The sequence below is a fragment of the Aedes albopictus genome, chromosome 1, assembly GCF_035046485.1.
Source record: "Aedes albopictus strain Foshan chromosome 1, AalbF5, whole genome shotgun sequence".
Taxonomy (NCBI): Eukaryota; Metazoa; Arthropoda; class Insecta; order Diptera; family Culicidae; genus Aedes; species Aedes albopictus.
Genome location: NC_085136.1, coordinates 192,095,135 through 192,118,820, shown reverse-complemented (window position 1 = coordinate 192,118,820; position 23,686 = coordinate 192,095,135). Strand labels below are relative to the sequence as shown.

At 39.2% G+C, this 23,686-nt stretch overlaps 2 protein-coding genes across 2 annotated transcripts in view; both read right to left on the bottom strand.

Annotated features, from left to right (window-relative positions):
- LOC134290446 (uncharacterized) overlaps nucleotides 1-8,912 on the bottom strand; it is a 15,752-nt gene extending 6,840 nt beyond the window's left edge. The window contains exon 1 of the mRNA XM_062857594.1: nucleotides 4,353-8,912. Coding sequence (XP_062713578.1) covers nucleotides 4,353-8,912 — 4,560 coding nt within the window. The remainder of the gene's footprint in view (nucleotides 1-4,352) is intronic.
- An 8,597-nt stretch (nucleotides 8,913-17,509) lies between these two features.
- LOC115254527 (myosin heavy chain, non-muscle-like) lies at nucleotides 17,510-23,686 on the bottom strand. The gene has a single exon (XM_062846050.1). It carries the CDS (start codon nucleotides 21,347-21,349, stop codon nucleotides 19,247-19,249), a length of 2,103 nt encoding a protein of 700 aa, XP_062702034.1. The 5' UTR covers nucleotides 21,350-23,686; the 3' UTR covers nucleotides 17,510-19,246.

The window sequence follows — 23,686 nt, the reverse complement described above, 5'->3', positions numbered from 1 at the left end:
GTCCCGACCTTAGGCGGTGAGTGTAGATCAGCTATACTGTTTTAAACGAGTTTGTTCGCATTATCTGTTGGATTCTTTTGTACAACCAACTCCCGATTCTGTACTATTTTTGCATTGGACACGTGTGTAGAGAACAGTCTCTGTCGTTAATTTATTACTAGGTTCTCATTTTTAGATGGAAAGGTATCATATTACCGTATAAGAAACGACTACTAGAGTGAGGCAATACTGCGCTTCTTGATAAGTTTGTGAAAACGCAAAGCAATAATTTAAGAAATTGATGTTTTGTTTGTTTTATTTTTTGCAGCATATTGCGAACACAAGCGAGTACACTAATATATGCGAAAGCAACTGTACTATATGTATCTGCCCAGCTTGGGTGCGTATTCTAAAACATTTCGAGAAACGCATCGTAAAGACAGTGAACATTTTTTGTTTAATTTTACGGCTTAGCATATTGCGAATATCAACAACACAGCATTTTTTTTTCAACATATATCAATATGTATGTATGTTTATTTTCAGATCTTTTGACTTCATTGGACCGATCAAATATTACGAGCACCTAGACGACCCTTTTGTATTTAACCGTTATATAGCCGACAGGGGCTCGGGTACCCTACCATTTAGAAAACTCGATGTAGAAAAAGCAAAAAAAAAAAAACGGACACATAACGATTAATTGCAATTGCTTGTACGCACTTTGCTTAGGTTGGATGGTCGGTGGTTGAATTGTCCGCTATTGCTCTGTTATTAATATGCAAATCTTAACTTCTACCTCATATTATTGATTATAAATTTGATCGCTCATTTGCTCACATGCGGTGCACAATCGACAAAAGTTTCAGCGAAGTCATTGCAGTGGAAATTGAAATTTGCATTTTCAAAATCGTGACGAAAATGGTTAGAAAGAAAAGGAAGATGGCAGCCTATGCTTCCATAGTATTCCTATTTTATACACAGGATAGATGTGTTGTGCATTATGGATCACTTTCGCAGTTTTGTAAGTAAGATGTGATCTTGAAGGGATATTTTAAATGAATAGGGAACGTCCATAAGTTACGTCACGCTAAAATTCACCATTTTCAACCCTCCCTCCCCCCTATGTCATACTTTTTGAACGAGACCTCTGAAATTTTTAAATGGGTTGTCACATTTTGCTGAACTTCCCTCCCCCCTCAAAGCGTGACGTAATTTACGGACGTTCCCTAACAACTTACTATCAATTTGGTATTGATTTCGGGAACGATACGGGATTTTTTTCGTAAAGAAACATTTCCATGAGTTTTCTGTGCATAGCATATATTCGTGTATTGCCAGCCGAATATATTCATGTTATTAGCCAGTCAAATGAAGTCATTTTTCGATAAGAAAAATGTTGATTGCACCCTCCTGAGTGCAATATGTGGTCATTTAGCTACACCAACTTATGATATTCTAAAGTGGTCACTGAAACATTAATTCACTGATGACTTTTTACATTGGGGAGCGTGATATTATTATTATTCAATTGTCAAAGACACGTGAAATTCATTAGCTAGCACTAGTTAAACCGAACAAAATGCTAATCAAACAAGTATCCTTTCATAATTTGTGGCCAGAAAGTGTTTCGAAGCATGATTTTGAAATTATAAAATCAGAGTTTAATGACACTATTCCACTTGTGAAATAGAGTATTTTCTGTAAACAAAATCTTTAAATAATTTTCGAATGTTGCTACTTGTGTATAAAATATTCTTCTCGAAGAAATTAATCGACTGAGTCTACTTGTAGATATGAACTTAAAATTCATTGATGCATCAATTAGGGCCGTCTCAACAATCAAACAACTATGATGGGCGGTTTCAAAGGGTCTAACAATAATGTGTGATTCATGAATTAGGTCATAGAGTAGAAGCTTCAGTTTTGGCCACAGTGCGGTATTCAGCCTGTTGCGATCTAAAGTGGCATAAATTTATTTTTACTAGTAGATCCTAATATGATAATTATAGCTAAAAAACCATACATTCATTAAAAAAAAAAAAAAAATTTCTTCAAAAATCAGCTACCATATGGTTATTTTGGCCAGGGTGATTCTAATTTGGCCACTCCCATAAGAAATACACGTGATTGGTCAAAATAGAAACCAAAGTTAAGAAAATGGTCAAAACTGCGGCAATGCTTCTATTTTGGCCAGTGCCACTTTTACTTACAAAAGTCAAGTGTTAGCTTGATTTCTGCATTTTTCCAACAAAATAAAGATTGAAACCTTTCATTTGGCACATTCATTCATAGTTTTCATAAGATTATTGGTTATTTTTATAAAACTTATTTTCCTTAGACTGCAGTTGTGGCCATGGCCACAACAGGTGCTCGTACACTAGTAGTTTAGTTTCCTACTAGCTGATCATTCTGCATTGAAGTCAACTGTGAATAAATCAGTAAGTTGGAGCATTTGAATTGCTACAACAACGTTCTCATAAAAATTGCGTTATTCTAGACCCATGCTCAAATCTTTGGCCCGACAAATTTGGTCTTTGTTTTGTGTTCAAGGGGAAGTTTTCAAATGCTTTTCATCTTTTGCTCTACTTACATTAGACCCCTACATGCAGAACTGCACCGGATTGACCTAAAATTTTCCGTGACATAACCTAATTCGAATAACTTTTTTCGGTTCCTAGTTCTGTTCACACCACGCAAAACAAATGGGGTGAACTGAAAAAAGTGCTTAGAATTAGGTAATGCCAAGACTAAGCATTTCTACAACAACATAAAATTACCTATATTTTTTTTACTCTGGCGGCAGCGCTTAACTAGCAAATCAATTCGCAAGTTTAGCACTTACCGAATCCTTATGCATAAACCGTTGAGAATTGAAAACTCCGGACAGTGCGAGGTCCGGAAAAGTATTCAACATTTTCTGTTGTTCCTAGAATAGGCCAGTTTTGAGTGAGTTTCTTGATCGTGAAGGTGAACATTCTACACCTGTCTGGTTCTTCCGGTTTTATTTCATGCTTCTTGTATCGAATAAAACTTCAAAAACGCGAAATTTACATCGAATTCAATTTTATTTATTCGAGAAATTCAAGTGCGTACAATCGCGCCGCGTACTTATTTTGTTCTTCTAATGATAGCTTCGTCGTCTCGCTCGTAGCCAATCACTCGACCTCTCCGGAGCCTGTCGCTCGCTTTTGGCTTAGGGGTGTCAACGTATCCATACATTGTCCCCCCCGGTGTGACACTAGTTTGTCATCACTGTCGCTGGCTTCCAGTACGATTTTTCTGAGCTTTACAGTTGGTCTTCGGTAGGTCCCAGAATATGTCTTTACATCAGCAACTCTCACGACGCCATCATGCCCTGGGTAACACTGCTGAATTATGCCCATTGGCCAACTTCCTCGTTCGGTGAGCATGTCGGTTACGTAAACGATATCTCCAGGCTGTAACATGGATTCTTGGTCTGTCCACTTCTGCTTAGGAATCAAACCAGGCAAATATTCCTTAAGCCATCTGGTCCAAAACGAATCGATGAGTGCTTGAGCTCTTCTCCATTGCTTTCCCCAATTGAGGTCATGTTGATCAAATACTCCTGGTGATTGCACATTACTTGTACACCCAATCAAAAAATGATTTGGGGTTAAAGCTTCAGGATCGTTCACATCCGTTGAAACATACGTTAACGGTCTGCTGTTAACAATATGTTCAGCTTCAACCAATACAGTATGCAAAACTTCCTGTCGTGGTGCTCGTTCTTTGAGAGTTTCTCGTAAAGCGGTCCGGATGCTTCTGATCAACCGCTCCCATGAGCCTCCCATGTGGCTTGCTGTGGGAGGGTTGAATTTCCATTTGATCCCTCGGAGCAAAACTTCATTCTCAATATCCGAAAAACTTGCATGCTCCAAAGCCTCGCGTAACTCTCGATCAGCTCCTCGCAGGTTCGTTCCATTATCTGAGCATATTTCTTCAGGCTTGCGTCGTCTTGCAATCATGCGGCGTAGAGCCAAGATGCACGAATCTGTGGTTAAAGAATGTGCCATCTCGACGTGTATGGCTCGAGTCGTCATACACGTAAATATCACGCCATACCGCTTTTCTCTGTGACGCCCTACAGTGACCTCAAAAGGACCGAAAAAATCCATACCACAAAACGTAAAGGGTTGACAGTATGGCTGAAGACGACATTGTGGAAGTTGTCCCATCGAAGGCTGTAGCACTTGGGGTCTCATCACTCGACAACGCTGGCAATTGTAGACTACTGCTCGAAGTAGACCCCTGGCTCCTATAATCCAGTACGTCTGCCTTAGTTCATTTAAAACTGTCTCTCTACCGTGATGATTAGCTTGGCAGTGATAGTTTTGCACTAACAATCTTACGACATGGCCGCTTCCGTTCAGTACTATGGGATGCCGCGTAGCTGCATCAACTTGAGCGTTCTCCAATCTACCACCAGCACGCATGAGTCCATCAGCATCCAGGAATGGTGACAATTTGTTCAGCTTACTTGAAGACTTCAGTTTTATAGCGTCTCGTAGTGCCTGAAGCTCATCCGGAAATTGCTCGTTCTGCACACGCTTTATCCAACGTTTGATTGCTGCTGCTTCGTCTTCTGGAGTAACTGGTAATGTAGCTTTTTTGCACCAAACTTCGACGGCTTTGTAAAAGTATGCGGTTGCACGTATCAGTCTTCTCCAGTTACTGAACCTTAGTGCGTCTGGTAATTCTGGATTCGAGTCCGTCACGATGTTCACTGCACTCACCTCATCTGAAAATTCCTCGTTTGCCTCCGTTGTTTCTACCGGATCGGAATAGATAGGCCAGTCTTGTTCACTTCGCTGAAGAAATTCTGGACCGCGACACCATCTTCCTTGTGGCTGGAGATTGAGTGTACCCGTATCTCTCGTTGCCTCATCCGCCACATTATCCGTAGTCGAAATCCATCTCCAATCGGCCGATGTAGACTGCTCCAATATTTCTCCGACCTTATTTGCTACAAACGTTTTCAGTGCTTTTCTAGTGTTCAACCAACACATTACCGTCCTCGAATCTGTCCAGTAGTACACCTTTTCAAATTTTCCGGGCAGTTCCTCTTTCAACAGCAAAGACAGACGATACCCCAACAGCGCCGCTTGCAGCTCCAATTTTGGGATTGTCATCGAGCGCACTGGAGCAACTCTGGCTCGTGATGAAACGAAAGCAACGTCAAACTGGCAAGAATTTGTTGCCACTACTCGCATGTAGGCAACTGCTGCAAAGGCCTTAGAACTTGTATCACAAAATACGTGTAGTTCGACCTTGTTACCATCCTCAATGTTCTTGCTGTAACAACGGGGTATTTGTACATCAGCCACAACTTTCAAGTTCCGCAACCATGAATTCCACTTCTGTTGTGTTTCCGCATCTAGTTGATCGTCCCATCCGATACCACTTCGCCAAACTTGTTGCATCAAAATGCGTCCGCGGATGGTCAGAGGCGTGACAAATCCCAGGGGATCGTATACCGACATAACTACTGATAACATTTCCCGTTTAGTAGGTACACGTCTGCCTTGCAAAAGCTCTGAATCAATTTTATTCAGTGTGGGAGAAAACAGAAAACAGTCACTTTCACTGTCCCACAGTAGGCCTAGAACTCGTTGCTGACAATCACCAATCGTAGAAGCGGTGACACTAGCTCGCAGCTCTTCTGGAATACTTTCCATCACCTCGCTGGAACTGCATCGAAAGTTTCGAATGGTGAATCCTCCTGCACTGTGTATCTGGATTACATCCTGAATCAGCTCTGCAGCTCGGCATTCGTCGTCTTGGCTTCCCAAACAATCATCAACATAATGATCGTCTATTATCAGTGCACAAGCTTCTGGATACAGGTCGGCGTGGTGCTCCGCATTCAGATTTTTAATGTACTGGGCAATGAAGGGAGAAGAATTTGCGCCAAATATCATCGCCTTCATGCGGTACGTCCTCGGGATTTCCTTCGAGTCTTCTCGATACAAGAAACACTGCGACCAAGAATCTTCGTCTGCTATTTCGATGCGATGAAACATTTCGGCAATGTCCGCTACGAATCCAATTTTTCCAGTTCGAAACCGCAACAGCACACCAAAGAGACGCTTCAAAAGATCTGGACCCGACATGAGAGCATCATTGAGGCACATTCCGTTGGATCTGGCTGCCGCGTCGAAAACAACACGCACTTTCCCAGGCTTCATCTGATTCATCACAGGAAAATGTGGGAGGTACCACAAGTTGCTTCTCTTCACCTTCAGCTCATCTTCGGTAACCGGTACAGCATATCCTTTGGAAATATACTCACGAATTTTGTCCGCATACTTTCCAGATATTCCGAGCTTGTGGATCTTGCGTTCAGTGCATTTTAACCGTGACAATGCCAATTTTCGACTTTCTGGAAATGGCGTGGTTATTTTGTACGGAAGATTAACAATGAAATGCCCGTTCACGTATTTCACTGACTGTTGGATGGCATTCATTGCTCGCCGATCATCTTCGGAACGTTGACGGTCAATTTTACTCTGAACGACGCCCATGCCTTCAATCAGGATATACGAAGCTACGAGATTGTGCAAATCATCTTCACCGCAACACACATTGACGCCTTGCGAGCCACATTGCTCAACGTCATACGGCCCATGTACAGCCCATCCCAAGATACATTTTGAGATTGCCGGCGCGTTTGGTTCTGGTTGATATATTTCAGTTGCTTGAATGAATTTTATGTGCAGTTGTCCTATCAGCAACATTGGCGGTCGACCATCCAAGCATTCCAGATCAGCCGTTTTGACGTAAGGAAATTTTGAAATCAATGCCGTCACGTCAATCCTTTGTCCATTCAAATTCAAATGTTTCACCGTGCGAACACCTTTCAGCGTGAAGAATGGAGTTTCCTGTCCCTTATGACCAACTTCCGCTTCCACAATCTCTGAATAGTCGTCCGATCGCGTCGATCCACCCATCAGTGTACAGCATAATGGTCTCCTGTAGCCGCTTATCCCGACAAGGGTTGCCAGGTTAGAGTCGATGAGCGTTAGACTGGAGCCCTCGTCCAATAGAGCAGGCACGACTGCAGTTCCCTTGGGGCCACGGATCCGAACGGGAATAATCTTCAGAAGAGCTTGATACAGCTTCGGCTGCTCTGAACCAACCGCATTCACGCCAACTTTGTCTTGTGTTGATGTAACCGGAGCACTTGTCTTTTCTACTTTATGAAGCAATCCATGATGATAACGATTGCAACCTTCCACAGGACACTGTTGCCTTCTATCACACCGTCCACTGTGAGATCGCAGGCAGCAAAAGCACAGCTTGTTTTCAACAGCCAATTGATATCTGCGTTTTGGATCCGAATCCTTAAAGATTTCGCACGACGTAACTTCATGACTGTCTCTTTGACATACCGGACATTTCTTGCTGTCCACTCTCCGGTTGTCCTGCCGGTAACAACTGCTTGTTTGGACCGGCTCTTCGAAAATTCCTCCAGCAGCCAATGAATAGTTGACACACGAAGCATACTTGGCCATTTCTTCAACCCATTTTGCAAAATCGATCACTGTTGGCTCCAAAATGCTCCTCTCAGTGACGTATTTTCCCCACATAATCGTCTGGTACTGTGGAAGTTTTTGTAGCAGCAAACAAAGCAGTTCAGGATTGTAAATGTGGTGCTTCAACCCTTTGATGCCAGCAGTCAGGTTTCGAACAACGCCGTCAAACACAATGAAGGATTCCCAGTTGGTAACGGCTGGAAGAGTTCTTATTTCCTGAATCAAGGTTCGCAGCAGCAACTCGGGTCTTCCAAAACGTAGCTCCAGGGCCTTCACGATCTCTTCAGCGTCCGTTGATGCCATAAGCATGTGATGAACAGCCTCTCTTGCTTTCCCCGTCAAACATTTATTCAACCTTACGACGTTTTCTATTCCCGTGTATTCGCCCGCTGCAGTTGTAAGCCGGTACTGGTTGATAAAAAGCGGCCATTCCTTAACGTTTCCGTCGAAATTCGGAAGGGACTGTCCTCCCGTTGTTCTCGCCAGCATCCGCTGCATCGATTTGGTGATCTGCAACATTTCGGTGTCCGCACTGGAACTCCCTTGTGGCAGTCGTTCTCCGCGACTTGTTTGGCTTTCGCTAGACTCAACATGCACCTGGTTGTTCCTCGCAAAGGAATGATTCATCGTCGAGCTCTTGGGTGTTTGAAGATTAAGGACCCACTCTTGCACTCTGTCCACTGGATCTTCCTCCTGCACGTTTTGAAAACATTGGTTGGCTCGAGCGACATCCAGTGTTTGAGTGAGCTCCTCTGCCAACGCCGCCTCGGCAATTTTCAGTTCCATTTCCGCTTTAAGCACTTTTTCCGCTCGCCGTCTTTTTTCGCGTGCTTGTTGCTCCTCAAGTTCAGCTAACTTTCTTTCAGCCTCCAGCTTTGCACGCATCACCGTGACTTGCGCGGTTCTGCTCGACGCTCTGCTATCAGCAACGGATGGCTCTGCATGGAATGGATTAATAATCCGACTTTTGTCCGTAAACCCATACTCCGTAGACTGAGCCAACAGCGACGGTGAAACTTGTGCCTGGTAGCCCAGACAAGCAGCTCCTGAGACAGATGCATTGCTCAAGTTGAAAATTTGTTGCATTATCGCAGCTGACAGCTGCTGTGTCGTGTCGTCTTTTCCAATTGGAATTTCGAGCAGCTCACAGGTTTTCCTTACGTTCTCCACATCTGCATTCTCTATAAGCTTCAACCTATCCGCAAACTGAGGAGAGTGCAATCCGAAATCAAAACCTTCGAATTTTTGCACTTTTCTCCTAACCCAGCTTAGTGTGGTTTCGGCACCATACAGAATTCTATGCAGGAGTTGAAGGTCATTCGGCTGTGCTGCATCCACATTTCCAGCAATGGAAGTTTCTCCGACGAAAATCTGCATTTTTTCCGATTTTTCTCGACAAACGCGTAACTGTAATCCGTCGCGTGTAAATTCGATGTCGAAGGACCAATATGTATCGAATAAAACTTCAAAAACGCGAAATTTACATCGAATTCAATTTTATTTATTCGAGAAATTCAAGTGCGTACAATCGCGCCGCGTACTTATTTTGTTCTTCTAATGATAGCTTCGTCGTCTCGCTCGTAGCCAATCACTCGACCTCTCCGGAGCCTGTCGCTCGCTTTTGGCTTAGGGGTGTCAACGTATCCATACACTTCTTGTGAGCTGAATTAAAAAAAATATTTTTTTTCCCGTTCGCAGTATGCTAGAATCCAACGTCATATTGCATGTCTTGTAATTATTGCCCCTTTTCATTTCCATTGTTTTCGTTTCTGTATTTATTGAACTATTATTTGTAACACTTGTTCTGTTATTTACACAGATTGTTTATGTGTGCTCTTTATTAAAATCAAATGCTGCACTCATTAACGATCCGTCAAAATGTTGAACGTGAGAGCAATTAGATTGAATCTGTTTCATTAAACGCAACAAATTGGGTTTGCCTGCGTACATGCATACATGAAGTAATTTATGTTTAAAAGTAGTAAACATGTTAAAACCGTGATTTATTATTATGTGATTTACGTTGTCAGGCGCGCGGTTTCCAAGCAAACATAGAAAAATGCTAACGACCGCATCGACAAGATCTTCATTGCTTTGGAAAGTCAAGATTTAAGTCAAATAAAATAGGATGAAGCCAACTCTGGTATTAGTAAGTAAGTTGATTTATGATTGGTTCTAGTGTGTTTGTGTCTCAGTCCGAATGTTATTGTTTTCCATTGGATGATTGTTTTCGAAGTATATGTGGCAAATGGACAGAACGAAAAACAAAACTTTTTTCTGTTAGTTTTTCCCAAGAGTGAGAATGTCGGTAACTTTAAAGTAATATACCTAAGGGTAAAATATATAAAAGATTTTAGTTTTAAGCGTATGTGCTGTCGGCAAGTTAAAATTAAGAAAAGTGAAACCTCTGTTACAACTAATAGAATGGCAAAAACAAGGATCGACATGAATTACTAATGCAAGTGAAAAGCGTTATAATACATGGAATCAGAAGAGCACGAATCATGATTTTTGTTGTTAAATAAGCAACATAAAATCCTACATACCAACATCGCAATTCGTTCTTATTTTTAAATAGAACACATTAAAGGAAGAACTGCAGACATACCAATTTTCTATTTTTAGAGAATAACGACAAAAAAAATTAATTTATGCAATGAAAATAAAGTTTAAATTGGAGCGTGTGTTTGAATATAGAAAGATTGGAAGGATTGATAAAATATTAATCTTAGCAGTAAGTTTAAGTAGTTATTGATAACTTAAATTTAGTGGTAAATCAAATAATATAACGATTAGTAAGAGTATGAAAGAGGAAAGTTACAAAAACCAGCTTAAGGAGTAGAAAGAATGCCTGAGAACATGTTAAATGAGCATCGATTGCTAGGAGTCAGCGGAACTTTATTCTTTTATTTTAAAAAGAACGATTAAATTGCTAGCTGACAAAACGAAGAAACGAGAAGTGAAATAAAAAAGACACAAATCCAGAAATGATAAACATCCTAAAATATTGTAGTATTAAGAATAGTCTAAAATCGAGAGAAGCAGTCAAAACCAGTCAGCAGTGTTTTGTAAGTAGAAAGTGTGAAAAGAAAACATCGAGAGTGAGCCATATAATGTTGATGGGTGAATTTTGGCTCACGCACTTGCATACAATGTAGACCGACACTGAAAAGGGATGAAATGGGAAAGAGTAATGTGTGATAAACAAAACAAAAAACAAGAAAATCAATTATAGTTATTTTAAAAACCATAAAAAAATCAATAAAAAAAATGAGAAAAACTATTTTTAATATCTCTTTAAGCATAGTAGAACAAAAAGAACCAAGGTGAAGAATTGTCGGACAATAGTTATTTATGTAACGAGTTGCAAAAAGTTGATTTTTTCAGCACGAGTCGTACATTTATCCAACGAGGCTTGCCGAGTTGGATAAATACGAAGAGTGCTGAAAAAATCGAGTTTTGCAACGAGTTCCATACAAAATTTTATGCAATGATTTTTTTCATAATGCAACCCATTTGAGTTGCATAATGTTCATAATGCAACTCAAATGAGTTGCATTATGAACATTATACAACTATTTTTCTTTATGCAACTCATTTCAGTTGCATAATGAGCCAGTTCGGAAAAATTGGCCATTATGATACCAAAATGAGTTATATGAAATGTAAATTATGATACTGAATTGCATAAAAGTTATTTAAGTTACAGCAAATAAAATAAAATTAGAAAAAATGTAATTTCATGCATTTTTTTTACTGCTTTGCAAAAAAAAGGATCAATTATTTCTTAGATACCGTCTTCAAAAGCGTCTGGAATAACATTTAACCCTTTTCTTCCCACGACTTTGAACGACTTTTTCTATGCCAAGAAAGTGTTTCCGAAGAAAGTGCTTGAACAAAAGTTATTGCAAATTGGCCAAATTATTCGAAATCAACGAAAAAAATTTTAGTTGTAAATCAATAGTATTTTGATTGTTTATCAATAGTTCCACTATTGAAACAAGTAGTTGGGAGTTGGGTTTACATAATGAGATTACAATCATATTCTAAAAACTATTGCATCATATTCATCTAATTTCGTTTGTCTCGAGTTCGTCGAAAATCGATGGTGCTCTAGAGCAACCATGGGAAGTAGAGGGTTAACAAAGTTTATTTTTTTTTTGTATTCGCAGTAACTTAGGTAAGTATGGTTGGCTATGGGGGAAATATTTTTTTTTCATTAGAACTCGTGCGTAAAATCTATTTTGTTTAAAAAAAATCAGCAGGGCAGGGCTTGATCTTTGGCGAGTGACGCCGAATCAACGGATAACAGGAACGGACACCGGACAGCAGGTTTGACTAGCGGCGACAGGCCAGGGCAGGGTGGCGGCGAGCCACCGGATGCACACTGCACAGGGATGTAACAGAGACAGAGAAACGAATGATTTGTTTTGTGGAGACTTAATATAGCGCATTTAGTTCACCACTGGACTATCGCACTAGTTTTCAAAAACGCGAAAACGCAAATAGAAGTGCGCGATAGCATCCAATCGACTCGGTGTCTTCAGAGCACTTATTCAGCATACATCGAATAATTTATTTTACGTTTTTACGCAGTTTTATTTACGTTTTCATAAGTGCATGAAGACTCAGTGCGCAGTCCAGTGGTGAACTAAATGCGGTATATTGTTTCTCCAAATTCTCTATTAGGACTGATTAACACTCATTTTTTTTTGACGTTTATTGGCCTTGTTGTTTACAAAATTCGTGTAAGAGTGAAAGAGAAGGAGAGTTTCATGCAGTGCTCTATGGCAAGATCCAATCAATTTACCGCACTATGAGGACCGCAGCAGATTACCGTGAGGTCGCTATTCACCGCTCGTTTCATACGATTTGAATAATAAATCAAGAAGAAGAATGTGTTGCCCAAACACAGCGTTTACCGTTAAAATTTCTCCTCGAACAATAGGATTCCTCGGAGTGACTAGGTCAACTCCATATCTATGTACTCGAACGTATTCTTCGCGAACATAACTTGCTGATGTTCTGGAGAAACTTATAGTATGGCGGACATGACCATATCGTCGGTTACTTGCACTAGCCAACTAGGCACAACTCAAAAAATGTGAATTTTCCAAATACACATGAAAATTGGGAATCACGGAGCACATCCTGTAAGTATTTAACTAATTATGTGACCAGTGAAGAAAATTGTCAGACAAAAGAGGCACAAAACAAGCAACAAAGAAGACGCGGCGATTACTCTTTATCGCAACTGGTATTGTGGATTTACCGGCTACTTGTATTCTACCGGTTACTTGAGTAGCCGTTACAAAGTAGCCGTTTTCATATAAAAATCAACTTGATTGTCAAAAAACGAATGTCGCTGAATAGCTAGTGGCAACGAGGAATAGCGCATACAATAAAAATGTTTAAAAACATTCTTAAGTTACTCTTTTTATGAAACGGCTACTTTGGAGGCCATACTGAAGCGACCGGTAGAATACAAGTAGCCGGTAAATCCACAATAACAGATATTGACATGATCTTAAAATTTTTTGTTGCAGACAAAACGGAGCCTGAATTTGTTGCGTAAATTTCAACTTGTGATTAATCAATTATTACCAAACCAAAATCGAAACTTTTTAATGATACATCTACAGCAGCGTTGCAGTGTTTACCGATTCGAAGTTACCGCTCGAAAATCACAATGTAAGCCTTTAAAATCTCTAAACTCGTGGTGCATGATCTTTGTCCTATTTTGTTCAAGTTGGGACAAACGTATGTCGCATTGGGTAGAATGTCGCAACAAATTCAGGTTGCGACATTGTCGTTATTGTTGCGCGATGGTTGAATTTTGATTCACTGGACAAAAATAATCTAATTTTAATTATTACCTCGGAAAGGCTCTGAAGGACTATCTGTTTTATGAGCTACTATTTTTCAACGACTTAATAGTTGAATTTTGAGTTGTGTCTTCATAGTAAAAAAAATATAATATGCCAAAGCCTTGTATTTCTCTATCAATTTCTGAACAGGTCTTCGTGAGATAAAAGCTTACATAGTTAGTTTTTCAATATTTGTCCTCAAAATTGACAAATTTTGAGTTGTGCCCATATTGCAGGAAACCGACGATAGGGGCTGTCCATTTATTACGTAAGGAGATTTTCACGATTTTCCGATACATGAATTTTTTAAAAAAATCTACTCTGTGTTTTGATGCACATCTTGAACTGTTTTATCAGTGCTGCGAAGTGTCAGTATCAACCGATATTTAAAGCTGAAATTGAGATCACTCATTTTTCCATTTACCATCGGAATATCAATTGACTACACTTAACGAAAACGCCCGCCGTACAAAGAATGATTCTTCATTCAATGCGGTACAGACCCGCAAAATCTGAATTTTAAATGATTTCTCAGCAGAATGATTTGACTACCTTCGATTGAACCAAAATCATCCTAATCTAATCTAATCTAATCTAATCTCACACTAACGCAGCCATTACTTGAATGCATCCTGGAAAATGAAGACTTTTCAAGTCTATCATTTTTCTTGTCTAATGGCCAGGCCAACTGCGCAGCATGTACCGCAGAGAAAATTTCAAGGGATAGAACGATTTCAACATAGTCAATATTTGAAAACATTCTACACCTTGAAATCGAGGGGAAGGATGGAAGCGTGGACCTCCCGTACCAAACGCTTCCAGATAACGATATAAATATTTAAACATGTTCGCATATCAATATGATGATGTGTACGATGATTTGCTAAAAGGATTTATTAGTGCGCCAGCTATGGCGGTAAGATTCACTGGAAAGAGAATAAAGGATTAATAAATAAATACTGGATAAGATATAAGTGATACGTTCGTTACAGTTACTATTTTTCAAAATTATACAGTAAAATTACCTGAATCTCCCTGAAACAAAAGGATTATTAGCAGTTAAAAACAAAACATAAACATAACAAAAAATACATCAAACTTTAATCTGCAATGCTACCATACAACTTTAGGCAGGAAAATAGCAAGATTAAAATTTGATGCAATGTGGTAGATCTTACACCGTAACGCACCGTTCTAAGGTGATCTACCCACGTTACGGGATTCGATTGAACCAAAATCATCCTGTAATAAAACTAAAATTGACACAATTTATGAATGATTTTTCGCTTGGGGTTTGTTGTGAATGATTATCATCAAAAAAACATCGGAAAGCATTTTCCTCTATGCTTCATACCGAAAATCATTCAATCGCTGAATGAAAATCCCCACAACTCAAAATATGAATTGTCATTCAATCGTGTGCTCAATCCAGGGCTCACTCGGTGATTCCTAAAACTGAATGACAATCGCGATCGAATGATTTACTGAACAATAATGACGGATTCTTGTTTACTTTTTGTATTCTAATTGTCTGCATGTTCCCCATTCTGAAAGTAATTCAATTTAAGATTGTTTTTCATTTTGCTGTTGGTGCGCCATCCTTTGCCAGTTTATAATGGCAAAATCAACGTTGCCATTATAAACTGGTGTTTATAAGTGTTCGACGCGGAAAAAAATGCGTCGTGCAAAAGTGTTCGACTGTGATGCAGAATAGTGATATATTTATAATGTGTATTAATATAAAATGAGATTTCTGATAATAAAAACCAATAAAATTCAAATAAAAAATAATTCACATACATCAAAGTTTGTTCTATTGTTATTTTTCAAACAACTAATATTACAACCATTTCAACGAGTTCGAGCGAAATTGACTTCAATTGAAATCAGATTCCTTCTAACTTGTTGTGATGGTTGTAATATTAGTTGTTTAATTAAGAATTTAAATCAATTTAAATTGTAGACTGCGGTGAACAATGTCTATATACTTTCGTAAAGATTTTCATTCTCATTTCAACCGGTAAACTGAATGGGTTTTGAATGAAAATCATCCATGTCCAGATTTGTTTTGATTCTGAATAGTATGATTATAGTGGTCGCTTTGGATGATTTTCATACCGTCTGTTTTGATTCTGTCAGATCAGCTCTTGAATGACAAAAATCCAAAAATCATCTGATTTTAGGCATGGGGCTCGGATGAGACAATTTTCATTCAATTTGTGGCGGGGATTTTCGTTCAGTTGTAGACGCGAAGTGGTCACGGCACTGCACTGGCTTTCTTTCTATTCTTCCTTTTTCGGAAAAACTAACTCTACGATTATTACTTCTTACTGTTTATTCTTCTTCTAGACTTACTTTCTAACACTTTCTCGCACCCACACGGCACACTAACGTCGTCGACACCGACGACAAACGGACACCCGGACTTCTCCAACGAACCCACAACAACCGTCACCGCGAACAGACGAACCGGGCAGCCGACGATCCACACAACAATACAACACCTCCCCGGCGTCAATCGCGGGTCTTTTAACTTGCCGTCGCAAGAACTCATTCTCCCGATCTGAAAAGAAATAAGAGAAAAGAGAAAAGCCAAAACGGGCGTCGTCCACTCTGGCTTCATTAGTTCGGCCGCGTGACTGAGACCTTGTTGGGGTTCAGTCAGCGCTGCCGGGCGACAAACAAAAATTAAAAGAAAAACATTTCTCCGGCATTGGAGCGAGAACGTTATATCACCAGGTCAACCAGCAACAAGCAGTAAGCATTCTCTCTGCTTGCATCGCTTGTTTCTTGGTTAACCGGCGTTGGTCTATAAACATGACCGTGAAATCCACATGTGATGTAATCCACTAATTGCGTGGAGCACCATGAGGAAATAAAGGGTCTTTCTTAGATCAATGGTGATCATTGATCTTTAGATTTATTCGATACCGGGAGGGAAATGCTTCCTTCGGTCGGCAGGACCGCTACATCCGCCCCCCCTTAAATTAAGTTTTTATTTGTGAAGCAAAGAAAAACTTGCAGTAGGCATTCGGCTAGCATATACATTTGCGGGTTAAAGATTATCTAGCAAAAACGAACCAAACTAATCCTTATTTCTTTCCCTACTCTAAGATGATTCACCTTCCTCCTGACGCTCGAGTCTATCAAAATGCCGCTTCGTGTTTGTGTTGCAGTAGAAGTTTCATCGACCGAAACTAGATTTCAAGCACCAAAGAGGGGTTATTTGTAGGGTTGTCCATTGAACGAAGTCTCTCAACCAACCGCCATATTCTTTAAACTCGGAGTACCTCCAAAATAGTAACCAACATCCTTCCATTGCACGTACATAACCAACAACCTTCTATCTGCACAAAGTCGTTTTCATGTGTTGAGTAGTTTTAGCTACCTATCACCATTCCCATTCCATCGAACCACTCTCAGAGATTCGTCGAGTGTCTCTTCCATGTCACCGTTCAACTCCGTGAAGTTTGTCGGATTCAGCTGGCACATGACATATAGTACTCTTGCGAAGCATTTCAGATGCCTAATGACTCCTCCCTTGGCACAGCTCGGAATATTCTTCCCATTCCAAATGCATAACTTACTCCCGAAATCAAAGACTAGGATTTTCGGTCTAACATGGCAATTTAAGCAGCAACATCCCGGCATTTCTCCAACGGCGCTAAACCATCACCTTCAAACGTGTAAACCTTGTTTGTCTTGATCGGGCAACTCCCAACGGCTCGTCCTTGTCGGCATGACTAGCATCGCAGACTACCGCTCCATGATCCTTCTGACCCTATTCTGTCCCTACGAAAAATTCAAATTCCGTCTCCTATATCAATTAAGTTAATCAGTCAAATAAAAAGTAAAAGAAATACTCCCTTATTTTTAAAGAGTAAAAAGTACGAATTAAATACGAACTATATTTTGTGAACTTTTAAAAATGGCATTTAATTATATTTTTTTTTTCGAAATACTTTTTTTTTCGAATGTTTTTTTTTTTGTTTTCGAAAATATCTTACTTTTTTTTTTTCGAATATTGTTTTTTTTTTATATATATTTTCGAATATTGTTTTTTTTTTCGAAAAATGTTTTTTTTTGCCTTTTTTCTTAATACATGTGTAATATTAATAATAATGTAATAAACTTAATACATGTGTAATGTAATATTAATCAAATATTTCACCATGAATTGGCCTACTTCATTAGCCTTATGCCTTCGGCAAATTATGTGACAAACTTGAAAAAAGGGGAAAAAAAACCAATTGATCACAATTGAAACATCTTCAGAAGATCATTTCTGTCAACCAAAAACAATTTGCATTTTATATTCCATCAAATCTGGATTTCACTATATGAAATAAAAAAAATAAATTTTTCGAGACGCTGCCGGAGAAAAAAAAAATAAAAACAACAAACTTACATACTACATCATAATGTTGCAGGGATGCAAGGCAATAATCTATTTATCTCTCTTGCATATCCGCAAAAGCTTAAAAATAAAATGAACTCACCGAGTCTCTAGGTACCTTACTTTTTCGTCCTTCTCCGTTTGTTGTGGCAAGTCCTTGGCTGCCGGCATTGCTCCACCCCTTTCCCTTTTGAGGTTGTAGGTTGGGCCTGTAAGTATACTCCATTTCTCTTGATTAACTTGTGTATAAAACCACATTGTAAATATCATTCCATATTATTTTTACAGAGGATATGGGTTCCTCTAATCTCTCTTAATATTTCATTATTTCGTGGAGGTTTTGGATTTCCTCTTTCATCAAAATTTGTAGACATTTGCTTTGTCTCCTTTCTGTGTTTTAAATTTTCTCATAATTTCATTTAAATTTTCAGAGGGCTTTTGTAAATCTTCTCTTAATTCTCTTAAGTTTTCATATTCGTTTTTAAAAAACGCTTAATTTTGCTCTCGTTTTAGTTTCTATACTATTAAATCATTGGAGGGTACGTGTTCCTCTCCTAAATCATCTCTCCTTTCGTTCAAATTTTCCGTTTATTATGTTACTGAAGGGTGTGTATTCCTCTTCTTTATTATTTTTCTTCAATTATTTCCTTGTATTTTCTGTATTCCTGGAGGGTGTGTTTTCCTCTCCTTAATTCTTTATTTCTCTTTGTTGTTTGATATCTATGGCCCTTACAGAATAGTAGTTACTCTGGTTTTCCAGCCCTTCGGTACATTCAAAAACTGAGTTTGACGGACGCATTCATTGTTATAAATTAGCTGTAGGCTCATAGTTTATCAATATTTTTTTTTTGTAATTCCACTCTTACTTCCCTTTCAATGTTTCATTTTATATTTACTGAGGGTATTCTATTCCTCTCATTTTTGATTAATGTTCATTTATTTTTATAGAGGTTATGAAATTCCTCTCATTTCAATTAAATTTTCATTTTATTATTATAGAGGGTATGAAATTCCTCTCCATTTCACTTTTAATTTTCATTTTGTATTTATTGAGGGTATGAAATTCCTCTCATTTTTCATTAATGTACAATGCTTCATTTAATTTACCACTTTATCCTGAGCGGTGACAGATGAATATGATTTTCGCTTATATTTGCACTGATATTATTCATATCAATCGCTCTTTCTGTAATAGGTAATGTGTTTGGTATCATGTAGTCACTCTCTATTTTTATTTAAATTTGATCAACTAAGTTGTATAATCTATTTCTATATATATTTTTCATAATCCTTAATGATTTGATTATGAGTGTAAATTAGTCAATATCATCGACAATATTTTAACATGAGGAATAATTAGCTCTCCTTTGTCAGTATGGGTATTTACAATTGTTGTAAACGAGAATAAATAAATATTTATTGTTGATAAATGTTGTTTTTGGTTCAAGTCAACCGTGGTCATCCCACAGAAGTTCCGTTAGGCACTCATAGTTTTCCGAAAAGACACAACCTCGTAGTAAATCTATCTCGTTTAAAAGATTGCCCAGTGGTTCAAAGTATTTCCGTTTTTCGAGACTCGCAATAGTTGCTTCCTCTTTGGCATGAACATTTTCTTGTTGTTTGATTTGGCTTTGGGGTTCTTGAAAAAAGTTCTCGTTATCATAGGTAGTTTCTTGTAGCTGTTGCAATTTCAACCGAGTTTTAGTATTGCGGTATTCGCTCACTGCTTTCTCCGCATGGGCTTTCTTTAATTGTTTCAGTGGTGAAGTCAATTTGTTCTGCGTTTCCTCTTTAATTACGCAAAAATGATCAGTTGGAGCTTTGAAACTTGTAACTTTTTCATAGCTACTGAAACATTTTGAATTTTCTTCTAGTTCTTGAACTTTAGTTGACAACGTATTCTTTTCACTGAGTAGCTTTTCCGATTTATCAATAGATTCTGGCAAGTGTTTACTAAGGTCGCTCTTCTGTTGCTCCAACTTGATGATAACAGTTTTCATATGATGGTTTTCTTCTACCAAATAAAAAATATTTCGCTCGGAATCCATAAACTTCGAAGATAGGTCATTCTTCTCTTGCTCAAGTTTATTAACAATCGTCTCCATACGATGGTTCTCCATTTCTAGATTCAAAATCTTTCGTTCGAATTCCACAAACTTCGAAGAAATGTTACTTTTCTCTTGCTCTAAATTAATGATAACCGTTTTCATATTATGGTTCTCCTTTTCCGAATCCAAAGTCTTTTGCTCGAATTCCAAAAACTTCGACTCCAACTCGTTCTGCAGTGCTTTCCGTTTCGTTTCCAGGTCCTCGATCTTCTCGTACGCTTCGCCCAGCTCCCGCGTCAACGACAACACCTTGGTTTCCTTTTCGCGAGCTTCCTGCTCGGCGGCATCCCGTTCCTGGGCATGCTGCTCGCTGACGGCCTTCTCCTCGGCGAGAACTTTGTCGAAGTTCTTCTGCTTCTTTTCCAAGTCTAGCACCTTAGTACGCTGCGTCTCCAGCTCGATGGTGGCATCCTCCAGCTCCGATTGGATATTCTTTTTGCTCTTGTCCAGCCGATCGTTGGTGGCTTGCAGTTCGAAGATTTGCCGCTGCAGTACTTTGATGTCCTTGTTCATCTTCTTCTTCGCTTCCTCCAGTTCCTTCGCAATATCAGAATCTTCCACAGAACGCTTCTTCATTTCCTGGATGGTGAAGTTCAGTTCGACCAACTTCTTCTCGTAGTTCTTCTTATTGCTTTCGAGTTGTACCTTCAACTTGCGTACTTCACTTTCTTTACTTTCCAATTCGGAATTAATTGCCGTTTTGTTCTCAGCAACCGATAAAGCATGCTCTTCCTCTCGCATCTTCAGCATAGTGACTTCCTGGCTTAATGTTTCATTCAATATTTTCTCATTGCTCAGCTTAGCTTCCAAAGCTTTCAACTTGTTAACAAATTTCTTTTCTTTTGCAGCCATATCGTTAGCAGCATCCCGCCTATCGTCATAAAGGTCTTTTATGTCACGTTGATACAGTTCTTCCAATCGAGCTTTTGATTCTTCTGATTGCTCCCATAATTCCTTGTATTTTTCTGCCTCCATTGATATCTTATTATTGCTAATGTCATCGCTATTTTGCTTTAAGAGTGATTTTATTACCCGTTGGTAAGTGTTTGCAATCAAAAGCATTTTCTCTTCCGTATCTTTCCATAACTTCTTGTATTTTTCTACTTCCATTCTAAGGCCATTTTCCTCTTCGTTCGTCTTTCTGTGATTGTAATTGTTATCGTTTTGGTTGTAGTTGTTGCTGTTGCGGTTGTAATTGTTGTTGTTGCGGCTGTAATTGTTGTTGTTATGGTTGTAATTGCTGTTGTTGGTGTTGTTAGTGTTCCGGTAGTAGTTGTTGTTGTTATTGCCTCGTGGCTTATCAACCCGACCCGGTTGTAGTCGCCTATGAATGCCTCTTAATTCCTCTTCCTTATACTCTCTCTCTTCCTCAGACTCTCTCTCGAGCCTGTCTCGCGATTCTCGGAAGAATCTATCCCGTTGGGAATACTTAGGAAATGCCATTTTTTTTTTTTGAGGAAGCTATTGAGAGTGCTACTTCTATAAATGAGTTATCTGTGGTCATTAATTTTGTGATAGTTACTTATTCCACGCAAGTGCAAAATCCATAATCAATGACGAGAGAATTGTAGAATAAAACAGAACTATTTTCCCGTCGTGTGTCTTCATGTTTAATTTTTCCTTCAGCAAACTATTCAATTAATATCAATAGATATCAATTAATATCATCCATAAATCAAGCCGTGCCATCAACACTCCTAATATCATGACATGGCTATCCATAAAAGCAATAAACGAAAAGCGCGAAAAATAAAGTTTTATCGATAGGGTTTGGTCGTGTTTGTCGCAGTAACACGATCTTTGCTCTCATCTCCAGCAACATATGTTTGTTTCTAATCACACCCATGTTCATTCCAAATCAGTTAAAATAGTAGGAGAAACCAACCGGGAAATAAATTGTTGATAGAGTTTTGATAGATTCGTTCCTCTATAACATGATTAAATCAGATGATTCTTTAAAATTAAATTTTTCTTATAACTTTTGCAATATCTTTTCTACATGCTTTACTAACATGATCTTGAGAAACGAAACTGCCATAAAATGTTCAAGCATTCCAAAGATTGCAATATTGCTTTTTTCACTGAAAATTTTCCTTGCTTCGCTGAGCAACATGACGTTTCCTTCCAGCGAAGGCTTACGCGATACAGGAAATCACTGAATTTCACACTAACACAGCAGAAAAACTGTCAACAAGACCTCAATACACATGCATTTTCAGCGAAAAGCTCTATTTGCGTGACAACAATCCACTCGCATGACTAACGAGCGACCGCCGTCAAATATCAGGATTGCCAACTGCCCGGCGACTGCTGTCAGCTCTCTTTGTCGCCGAATCTGGCGCTGGGTCTTCGGCGCGGAAACCCAAAGGTGGGAATAAAATTTTGGGGTTTGCGCGCAATATTCATAGTTCATAATCTTCAATTTGATCAAGAGTTCATGTGAAAAAAGCCAACAAATATAATTATAAAAAAAAGGATTTATTTACGCGGAATTTTTGTTACTTGCCTTTCTCAAACTCAAATAAAAAAGATACAGTAATAGCATTCTATTAGAATGTTGTAACTTTCATTTTGTGCTAAGAGAACCAAAATCATATACACAAACGCACTTAAAATCACTCAAATAAAAAAAAATATTGATTCGACTTACCCATTATTCGGCATCATATTGCTGGTTCCGATGAAGATACGTAGTTCCTCTTGTAGGAAATGATCTGGCAGTGATCGATTTGCAAGCGGTTTGCAAATGTGCGACTCAGTATTATCCAGTGGGTCCAACTTCGTCTCTGTTTTGACTCGATGAGTAACACAACAATTTTCGTTAAAAGGAATCCGAGATCAGCATCACACTCAAACTGTGCACGGTTCAAGAGTTCTACTCAACTGAATGATTCACACTGTTTCGCCTAATAGTTTTCTGCGCAACACTTACACGATTTCTTCTGTAGTAACCAGCTGGGTCTTAGATACTTCAATAGGTTTTTATTCTTTTTCACTTTCCAATCACAAACGGCGTGCCTGCACTTGTTTAGCGCTTTTGCGCTGTCACCAGAATGTAGACGCGAAGTGGTCACGGCACTGCACTGGCTTTCTTTCTATTCTTCCTTTTTCGGAAAAACTAACTCTACGATTATTACTTCTTACTGTTTATTCTTCTTCTAGACTTACTTTCTAACACTTTCTCGCACCCACACGGCACACTAACGTCGTGGACACCGACGACAAACGGACACCCGGACTTCTCCAACGAACCCACAACAACCGTCACCGCGAACAGACGAACCGGGCAGCCGACGATCCACACAACAATACAACACCTCCCCGGCGTCAATCGCGGGTCTTTTAACTTGCCGTCGCAAGAACTCATTCTCCCGATCTGAAAAGAAATAAGAGAAAAGAGAAAAGCCAAAACGGGCGTCGTCCACTCTGGCTTCATTAGTTCGGCCGCGTGACTGAGACCTTGTTGGGGTTCAGTCAGCGCTGCCGGGCGACAAACAAAAATTAAAAGAAAAACATTTCTCCGGCATTGGAGCGAGAACGTTATATCACCAGGTCAACCAGCAACAAGCAGTAAGCATTCTCTCTGCTTGCATCGCTTGTTTCTTGGTTAACCGGCGTTGGTCTATAAACATGACCGTGAAATCCACATGTGATGTAATCCACTAATTGCGTGGAGCACCATGAGGAAATAAAGGGTCTTTCTTAGATCAATGGTGATCATTGATCTTTAGATTTATTCGATACCGGGAGGGAAATGCTTCCTTCGGTCGGCAGGACCGC

What these genes read in the sequence shown, in the direction of transcription:
- LOC115254527 (XM_062846050.1), bottom strand. Translation starts at nt 21,349, where the DNA reads ATGGCATTTCCTAAGTATTCCCAACGGGATAGATTCTTCCGAGAATCG.